This window comes from Hirundo rustica, chromosome 21 (assembly GCF_015227805.2).
Source record: "Hirundo rustica isolate bHirRus1 chromosome 21, bHirRus1.pri.v3, whole genome shotgun sequence".
Taxonomy (NCBI): domain Eukaryota; kingdom Metazoa; phylum Chordata; class Aves; order Passeriformes; family Hirundinidae; genus Hirundo; species Hirundo rustica.
This window is the reverse complement of record NC_053470.1, coordinates 265,865-275,135: the sequence shown is the minus strand read 5'-3', so window position 1 is coordinate 275,135 and position 9,271 is coordinate 265,865. Positions and strand designations below refer to the sequence as shown.

Sequence of the window (9,271 nt, the reverse complement as noted above, 5' to 3'; positions counted from 1 at the left end):
TTGCATGGTTGGCTGGTTATGGTGACTGAAACAGTCCAAATCACTTCAGCCTTAGGCTTCCAGACCTTACTGCTTTATTTCTAGAGCACCTTGTATCCCACTTTTTCCATTTTTCATGGAAACAAAGCTCCACGGGGCTACCCTGAGCTCTGGTGGCCATTCTTTTTGCCCAGCTCCCAGGAAGCTCCTAATGGAGGAGAAGCCTGAGCTGCTATCTGGGACAGTGCTGGTGTGCAACAGGAAGAGCAGGGACAAGGGGAGCTCACAGAGAGCAGTGCAGGAGTTGATCCAGTGTGAACTTCAAAGCCCTGTTCTTGAAATGTTAAAAGACAAAGGAAGACACTTTCCATGGCAAACAAAATGCCAGAGCTTAGGAAAGGTCTCTGCAGAGCAGCAACCGAAGCAGAGACCCAGGACAGAAGTGTTTTGGTTTGTATCCTTTTCTGCCAACATTTGGGCAGGATTTGAAGAGGGGAAACCAACAAATCCACCACGGGATTGAGGAAAAAAACTGACAAAAGCACTGCTGAAACTACATTTAGCAGGGTAGTTCAGAGGAGTTTTACTATTTTATCTCTGGAAGACAGAGGATACCTGACTTATTCCTGAGCACTGAGGGAGCCCTTATCAGTTTCCACCTCCTCTTCCTCCTCCTCCTCCTTCTCCTCTCCCTGCATCAGGCAGGGAGAAAAAAAATCTCTTTGTGAAGAGATTTGGAGATTGTGAAAAGGAACTATTATCAAGATGACTTTGATGTCAGCTTAGGTTTTGGGGACAGAGGATGGCCGATGGCCTTCTAGGGTCGTGTGTGCTGCAGACTGTTCTATAAATGCTAACATGTTGACTCTACAGTCAAAAAGGATTTTCACAAGAAATGTATCCCTTTGTAGCCTTGCTACATAGCCAACTATGTGAAAGGGAAGAGATGCAGTAAGGCCTGCTCACGTGCTGCTTAAATCCTTGCTTTAAAAGACACTATTTTCTCCAGCATTACCAATTCTTTTGCCCTGAGGGTTGAGGATTATACAGTGCTCTTCCTGTTTCCATAATCAAGCACCTGAACACCTCAGAGTATATTTAAAAATAAGTGTGGTAATAGCTGTATTATTAAGGGAAAAGCTCGAGAATGAGGCTCTGTGTTTTTAATGCAAAAGATCACTATAATTTGATGTCAGCCTTAAACTGATCGTTCTATGTCCCATAGTTACATAACGCCCAATAGAGCGCTCGTGTGCAAAGTCTGATCAAAAGAACAGGCTTTTTCCTCTGCAGGAAAGGTTAAGCATCTCCTTCACAGCCCGGCACGGAACGTTCTCGCGGGCAGTTCAGAGGCACTGCGGCTGCTGGGCTCAGCCCGGCGCCTCAGGCTGCCACCGCACCCGTCCAGGTGAGGCTGTCAGCACAGCCCGTCCCCGGGGCGCGTTTCGCTAACCCGCACACGCCGCACATCGGGATGGCCGCTGTCACCTCGCGCGAGCACAGCTCGCCTACCGTGTGCGCCCCCGAGCCATCGCCTTTGTCCCGGAGCAGAGAAGCGGGCCGGCCCGGGGCGGGCAGAGCGGGCCTGTGCGCCGCGCAGCGAAACAAAAGGTGGGCGAGGCCGCTTTTCGCCCCTCCCTCGCGGACGCAGCGGCGTTCCCGGGGAGGTGCGGGCTGCTGAGGCCCCTGCGCGGGCGGCGGCGGGACGGGCCTCAGCGCAGGCCGCGGCGGGACGGTCGCGGAGACAAGGCGGGCGGTACGTCGCCCTGACGTCACTTCCGCGTCAGGCGGGGGCGTCGCGCGCGGTGCCGCTATGGCGCTGTCGCGCGCGGAGCGCTGTCTCGCGCTGCTGCTGCGGCTGCTCTCGCGCGCCTGCCTCGCGCTGCTCGCGCTGCTGCCGCCGCCGCGCGCCGGCTCCGCGCGCACCGGCCCGCGCGCCGTCCCGCCGCCGCGGCGCGCGCTGCTGCTGCTGCCCGCGCGGCGCCTCGCGCAGCTGCTCCGGGCGCGGCAGGTACCACCTGCGCCCCGGGGAGGGGGAGCGGGGGCAGCGGGGGCAGCGGGGCCCGGCCCGCACGGCGCCCGCGCCTCACGGCGGGTCCCGCTTGCCCTGTCTCCAGGTGACGTGCATCGAGGTGGTGGAGGCGTACGTGGAGAGGATCAAGGAGGTGAATCCCCTCATCAATGCCGTGGTTAAGGACAGGTGAGCTGGGGGTTGAGGGCACGCTCGAGGAGAGAGTGGCTTCCCACCTGCCTCCCTTCGGGCCCCAGGCCGGGCCGCTGCACCGCGCCAAGGGCGCGGGGATCACCGCGCCGCCGCCGCGGCAGCACCGCGCTGAGCCCCCGGCGGCGGCTCGGCCGAGATGCCGCTCCCGGCTCCGGCAAACACCAGACAGTCTCAGTTCCCCTCACAGGCTCCTGCCGCACTCGGGGTCCGCCCGCCCTACGGGGACCCCACTCCTCTCTGATCCAGCGTCAGAACATCGCCGGATGCTTTGTTGCAGGTTTGAGGAGGCCCTGCAGGAAGCCAGGCAGGTCGATAAGCTGCTTTCAGAGGGTCCTGGCGATGACTGCCTGGAGGAGAAGTTCCCCTTGTTGGGAGTTCCCATCACCGTTAAGGAGGCCTTTTCTCTCTACGGTGGGTTTATCTTTGTGTCTCTGCAGGTCTTGATGTGCTCCCCAGAGTGGTGGGTGGCTGTGGCAGGTACTTGGAGGGAAGTTTGCACCAAGCTCTGCCCAGACTTCCGCATTTGTATTCACTTGTAGCACATAGGTGCTGCAGAGCTTGTGGTGCCTCAGAGGAGCAGCTCTCACTGGGAACCTGCTTCCTGCAGCCCTGAGTCATCTCAGGGCACTGTCTCTGATGCCTGCCTCCTTTTGACCTTGGCACCACAGGGATGCCCAACACCTCTGGCTTGGTCAACCGCCGCAACGTGATCGCCACCTCAGATGCCACAGTGGTGTCACGGCTGAAGCAGGCGGGTGCCATCCCACTGGGTGTCACCAACTGCAGCGAGCTCTGCATGTGGTACGAGTCCAGCAACAGGGTCTACGGGCGGACCAACAACCCTTACGACCTGCAGAGGATTGTGGGCGGCAGCTCAGGTGAACCCCAGCACCTCAGCACAGTCCTGCACGAGTGGCAGGTTAAAATGCAACAGGGGAAGAGTTCCCAGTCTCTGCATGTAGCTATTAATGTGTCCCTGGGCTCTTGCAGAGCTTATGGCCTCTTTCCTGGACACTGCTGCAGGCTATTGGGAGGTCTGCCTGCTTTGACTCTTCTGAGTGTTTCATCCGGCATTGCTTCAGTTTGCTCTATTGTACTTTGGCAGGAAAATCCCTTTGGCCCACATTCCCCAGCTGTTCCCCAGCCATCACTGAAGCCCAGGTGCCCCCTACCCCTCTTGCTTTTTAGGCCCCCACCCTCATTGTGAGATGTTCCTGCTTTGCTGGAGGATTTGCACCATAAATCTGTGGGGCTTTGCCATGTTTTCTCCTGTGCAGGTGGGGAGGGCAGTGTCCTGGCAGCTGCCTGCTCAGTCATAGGTGTGGGCTCTGACATCGGCGGAAGCATCCGGATGCCCGCCTTCTTCAATGGAGTCTTTGGCCATAAACCCACAACAGGTAAGGTGGGTGCTGGGGTCTCCTCCTCTTCCCCACCAGCAGAAATGCCATGAGGTGGAATAGGGGCTGAGGGATGAACCCCTTCAGGACACCCCTGTGCTAGTGGGATTGCTGTAAGGAGTCAGGTAACCCTTTGCATGGGACAAGCCTGTTGAGGGAGCGCCAGCTGGGATTGGCATTTTGGGAAGCTTTTGGTGGCAGAATGCCAGGCATGTGGGAGACAGGCGGGGGTTTACCCAGTATTGCATCCTCAGCAAGGGATATTTTCACAAGGTTGGGATCTGCTCAAATGTTTCTCTGGCTTTCAGTGTCCTGACTGGGTGCTTTTCTTCCCTTCCTCACCCCACGCACCTTGCAATCAGCACTTGTGGGGTGTGCAATCTCCCCACATCCAAAGACCCCCAGCAGGGCTGTCCCCACCTGGAGGCAATACTCGGGGTAGTATCTAACATCTTTGCTCTCAGGGGTGGTGCCCAATGACGGCCAGTTCCCAGATGCTCACGGGGTGCGGACCAGCTACCTGTGCACGGGGCCCATGTGCCGCTACGCAGAGGACCTGGAGCCTGTGTTGAGAGTCATGGCCGGTCCTGGGGTCAGCAAGTGAGTTGTTCCCACTGCTCCCAGCTGCTGAGCTGGAGTTGGCAGCTCTCTGGTCCTCACAATATATTAGTCCTTTGTACAAGACAAGTCTGGAGCCCACCCAGTTTGCTTGTTACTGATTTCCTTCCTCTGCTGCTGGCTTCAGTAGGACCTTGGCTGCTGGGACTGCCCTTCCCACCCACCCCCATGCTCCCAGGAACTGGCAGCCATGGACAGACTGATAGATCCCCCTTCACCAGTGAGCTGCTTCCCAGCTCTGTCCCACACACCCCTGCCCTCCAGGGCTGGCTTTGCTCCTGGGTATTACAGGACCTTTTTCCTGTTGTTGAATGAGAAGTTTTCCATCCCATACCATGGCCAGTTCAGTTCCTTCAGTTCTTGGTCCATGCAACCAAGTGCAACTGTGCTGTGTGCCAGTGAGGAGCAGGTCAGAGATGGGGCACGTGGCGCAGCCCTCCTTTTTGCCACAGCTTGCACACAGTTGCTCTCTCCATTACCATTTCGCTTTTTCCCTGGCTCTTGTGCAATCACAGCCTTGGCTGCAGCCAGGGTTTGTAATCACAAGGTGCTTCTGGAGAGATGAGAACTTTCCCAACAGAAACTTGCTGGGACTGAGGGGGCGGTTAAGCAGCTGGTTGTATTGTGGGCAGTAGGTGTCTGTGTGACTTTAGGGTCTGACCTTGCCACTCTGGGGGACAGAGCAGGGTCTCCTGGGGACATATTACAAGCGTGTGAGAACCTCTAGCAGCTGCAGAGGAGCTGGGGATGGATTTGTGACAAAGCACCATTCCTTTCCCAGGCTGAAACTGAATGAGAAGGTGTCACTGGAGAAAATCAAATTCCACTGCATGGATCATGACGGCGGGTCCATTTTTGTATCACCTGTGGACAAGGAGATCTTGCAGGCCCAAAAGAAGGTAGGAGGCAGTAGAGGATGGTACTCACTAGGTTGAGCCTGAAGATAAAAGCTAGGGAGACCAGTCAAAGGAGCCCCAGGGAGGGAAAAGAACTGCTTTGTGTATGGCTCCTGCAGGGACTGGTGGGATGCAGGGCTGGGGAGGCAGCCTTGCATCCCAGTCCTGGGCTTTCAGGCGTTAAAAAGTGGAAAGAGCTTTTTCTTCTTTAGGGCTAAAGAGGACACAAGGGGGAACATCTTGCGAGTAGGCCCCCTTACCCTCTTCTCTGCAGTTTGCACAGGCTGATGGCAGTGCATCGCATTTTTGTGGAAACAAACCTGTCCTTGCTCTTCCCTTCAGGTGGTGGAGCACCTTGAAAGTGACCTCGGGGTCCGGGTTCAGCGTGTGGCAATCCACAAGATGAAGTATTCTTTCCAGATCTGGTCAGCCATGATGTCATCTCAGGACAGCAAAGGGCAGGTGTGTCAGAGTGAGTTGGCAAAGGCACAACTTTGGAGGCATCAGCTGTTTGGGGCCAGCTGTGGAGAGGCTTCTCAAACCTACGTGAGGGCTTTTCCTGCTCCATTTGCCCCCTCAATCCTTCTTTGATCTCTTCCTAAAGTTGCACAGCCCCTTCTTCCTTGCTGTCCCGAGGGTTGAGCCCATGGCTCTGAGCAGAGGAGCAATGTGGTAATAGGGAGGGGGAGGTTGTTTTGGCACATTGACCTTTTCCATGCAGGTTGGTAAATCAGCCAAGCAGGGGGCATCCTGCCTTGCTCTTTGCCCCATGCTGCGTCTCCTGACCTATAGGCTGGGACTAACACCCCTTGGGATGCCAGGACAGGCAGGGAACTAGCAGCTTTCCAGCAGGAGACCTGCTTATGTTATTTTTCCCTGGAATTGCAGCTGCTGTGCTAGGCTCTCTGCATGCAGGAAAGTATTTTGTAATAAAATAAACTTCTGGGAGTGTCATAGCTTGTGCATTCCTGGCACAGAGGCAGTGATGAAACAGCCCAGCCCCACCACACTAAGGAGGGTTTGTCTGGTTCCTCTGCCTCCTTCTTCCAGGTCCCACGGTCGTATCACAGAAGGAAATGCCTCTGGGACATTATCCCTTGCATCGTATCAGTTGGGTGCTGCTTTGGGGGACTCTCCCTTCTCCCTGCTGTCTCTGGCAGGGAAAGATACTCCTGCTGCTGTCCTGGATCAGTGTCAGAGCTGTGGAGCCCTCCTCATGGGCACCTCCTGAGTGAAAGTGGGAGCGCCTCTGGGATAATGGGACAACTGGAATTTCACTGTCCCTTGCAAGCCTGTGCCTCCCTGCTGCATGTTGGCTATGCTGATGTGGGAAGTGGGTGTGTTACAGGAGGCACAAAGATTCACGGACCTGCTGGGGGATCACGGGAAGCCAGTGTGGCCGCTGTGGGAGCTGCTGAAGTGGCTTGTGGGGATGTCTTCTCACACTCTCCCAGCTATCGGTAATGCTGGCAGGGGCCCCGGGAAGTGCAGAGGCAGTGGTGGGTTGGGCAAGTTGTTAAATGCAGATATTACCCTTCCAATGCCCAGTGAAGGAACTTGGAGTTTGCACTGAGCAGCTTCAGCCTAATTTTGTAATGACTCTCTCTTTGAGTCACATGCAAGCTCAGGAGAGTGGATCTTTGATAAATGGGAGTGGGCATCTTGGGGGAAGAAGTGAAGAATGATGGAGCTTGGGGGCAGGGTTCACTCCTGCTGTGAACCCTGCCAGAACTGCTGGGGGCTCAAAGGGAACAATCAGGGTCTGCACCAATCTTGTTTCATAGTAGCAGGTACTAGAGAACCCTAATTAACGCAGTCATGCTGCTGTCTGATGTGTGCTGGGGTCATTCTGCCAGTTCTGCTCACCCCCGCTGGCTGGAAGAACTGGAAGGAAAAGGCAGGCTGAATGCTTTTCCCTTGGCAGGGCTGGGGCGATGTTGCCCACAAAGCTGTGCTAAGGGCAGTCTGCTGTGGCTACTGGCAGGGAGGGGTACTTGGGGGGGCCACCTCAGAAGCAGGGGATGTTGCATGTGTCTGGGCAAAGTGTTTCTGCCCCACATAGTCCACAGTCCTCTCACTCGCTCTTGTCCCCATTTCTGCTGTTTGCTGTAGCCCTGGGACTAACAGAGAAGCTGGTGAACCTTAACCTCAGTGGGAAGGCCAAGCTGGTGAGCATGGGGAAGAGCCTACAGGAGGAGATGGAGGCACTGCTGGGGTCAGACGGGGTGCTCCTCTACCCCTCGCACCCCACCATCGCCCCCAAGCACCACTCCCCCATCTGTATGCCCTTCAATTTTGCCTACACAGGTGAGCAGCTTCTGTGGTGTTGCAGGTAGGGCTGCCAAGATGGTATCCCCCTGATAGTAGTGTGGGCTGGCAGCTGGGGTATTTTACTCAGAGTGTTTGCATTGCTGATGGTGGGCTATGCAGCAAAGAGAGGCATCTTGCTGCTCCAGAGAGTGGGGCGAGGGTTGTCATGCTTCAGACTGTGTGGCATCTTTTACCTTTTGCTGAAGGTCCCTGTCCACAGCAGGGCAGGACTGACTTTATGTGTGATACTGAGGGCCTCTGTGCTCCAGAGGGGTTACAGCTGCTGCTGTAACAGTTTAGTAGGAACCTGAGCTCTGCCATCTCTTGGGGTACAGCCTGGGGCTCCCTTTGTGGTTCCCATGTGGTCTGAACACCTCAGTGCCAGCGTCAGTGCTGTCTGGCTTTGGAGTTGCTGGTGCCTGAGGCAAGAATGCCCCAAATTTGGCATGCCCACGGTAGGTGTCATCCCTAATGGGTGCTTTGGGCACTGGGAATCTCTGGCCAGTGATGTCTGTTGTCACCATGTCTCTGTTCTGCATGAAGCACCAGCTCCCAGGATCTTGGTGCTGTGTATGGCAGAGCTGCCTGCCCAGGGTGGGAGAGACAGGCACTGATGTATCCCAGTCGTTGTGCTCACTCTGATCCATCCAACCTTCTCTCTTGCAGCCATCTTCAATGTCCTGGGCCTGCCGGTGACACAGTGCCCACTGGGGCTGGGCAGCGAGGGGCTGCCACTGGGCATCCAGCTGGTGGCAGCCGCCTACAACGACCACTTGACGCTGGCAGTGGCTCGGTACCTGGAGAAAGCCTTTGGAGGATGGGTTTTACCAGGGAAAGTTTAACCTTGGGATGCGGGGACAGAGGCGGTGACAAGTGCTGATGCTTAATCCCATCACGGCACTGCCTGCTCGCTCTGCATTTCCCTGTGCCCTGCTGGGAGTGGCTGGTGGTGCCTCCAGCCTAGGAACAGCTGGGCCATTGCCACTGGAGTCCTCATCCCTGTGGCATCCTCTGTCAGGGAGAGACCTGCCTTTCCCAAACCCCTCAGGAGCCCCAGTACTACAGTCTGAGGATGTCCTGCCTGCATCCTGCCTGCAGTGGGCATCCACCCACCTTTTCCAGACTGTGAAGCTGGCTAGCTCTGTAACCCTTCTGCTTTCAAAACAGTAAGAGCTGGGCAGAGGACGTGCTTCCAGACTGCTGGGGACAGCTGTGCAGCACCCCTTGGGGCTGCCTGGGCCCATGGGGGTCCTCCTTGGCCTGACCCTACCCACAGGGCTGGACTGTGTCTGCTGCACCCAGGCTTGCCAGCCCCCACAGTCCTCATAAGCTCCTGCAGGCTTCCTACCACCCTCTGACCAAAAAGGGAGAGGGAGCTGGAGGAGCCATAGGCCGGCCTTGCCAACAGTGTTTTGTGGGGTGGTGAGTGCTGGGCTCTAGTCTGTGCAGCTGTCAGGCACAGCTGAGAGCATTTCAGCACTGGCTGAAGCATCTCCTGCTTGTGTCTTCCCCTTCTCTCTGGGGCATGAGCATCCTGCCTGTCTGGTGTCCCCTGCTCCATGCCCTGCTGAGCTGCCTGGCCTCTGCCCCCGGAGTGGCTGTGGGCAGCAGTGTGGGTGGTTCATCTGAGCAGGCAGCAAGCACAAAGTGTTCTCATTGAAGGAGGTATTAAAGAGCCTGTCCAGTCTACTGCGGCTGTGTGTCATTTTCCTTATGTCTGTCTCCCTCCCATCTCTACCAGGGATGTGTCAGCTGCCCAGCACTGCTGGCCATTGGATTGTGTAGGGACAACAGTGGAGATGCTGGCATTGGCCCCCAGGGTGGCACTGGGCCACTCTGAGGCTCTG

General features: G+C 56.5%; 1 protein-coding gene across 1 annotated transcript; it reads left to right on the top strand.

Moving 5' to 3' along the window:
- The first annotated feature begins 1,792 nt into the window (after positions 1 to 1,792).
- Positions 1,793 to 9,113, top strand: FAAH2 (fatty acid amide hydrolase 2). The gene is made up of 11 exons (XM_040084122.1): positions 1,793 to 1,990; positions 2,097 to 2,179; positions 2,481 to 2,614; positions 2,872 to 3,081; positions 3,481 to 3,600; positions 4,065 to 4,200; positions 5,000 to 5,117; positions 5,457 to 5,576; positions 6,463 to 6,574; positions 7,227 to 7,421; positions 8,091 to 9,113. The coding sequence occupies exons 1-11, from the start codon at positions 1,793 to 1,795 to the stop codon at positions 8,264 to 8,266; spliced, it is 1,602 nt and encodes a 533-aa protein (XP_039940056.1). The 3' UTR covers positions 8,267 to 9,113.
- Positions 9,114 to 9,271: the final 158 nt, after the last annotated feature.

What these genes read in the sequence shown, in the direction of transcription:
- FAAH2 (XM_040084122.1), top strand. Translation starts at nt 1,793, where the DNA reads ATGGCGCTGTCGCGCGCGGAGCGCTGTCTCGCGCTGCTGCTGCGGCTG. An exon ending in AGCTGCTCCGGGCGCGGCAG is followed by an intron (nt 1,991 to 2,096) that starts GTACCACCTGCG and finishes CCCTGTCTCCAG; the next exon opens with GTGACGTGCATCGAGGTGGT. An exon ending in TCTTGCAGGCCCAAAAGAAG is followed by an intron (nt 5,118 to 5,456) that starts GTAGGAGGCAGT and finishes TCTTCCCTTCAG; the next exon opens with GTGGTGGAGCACCTTGAAAG.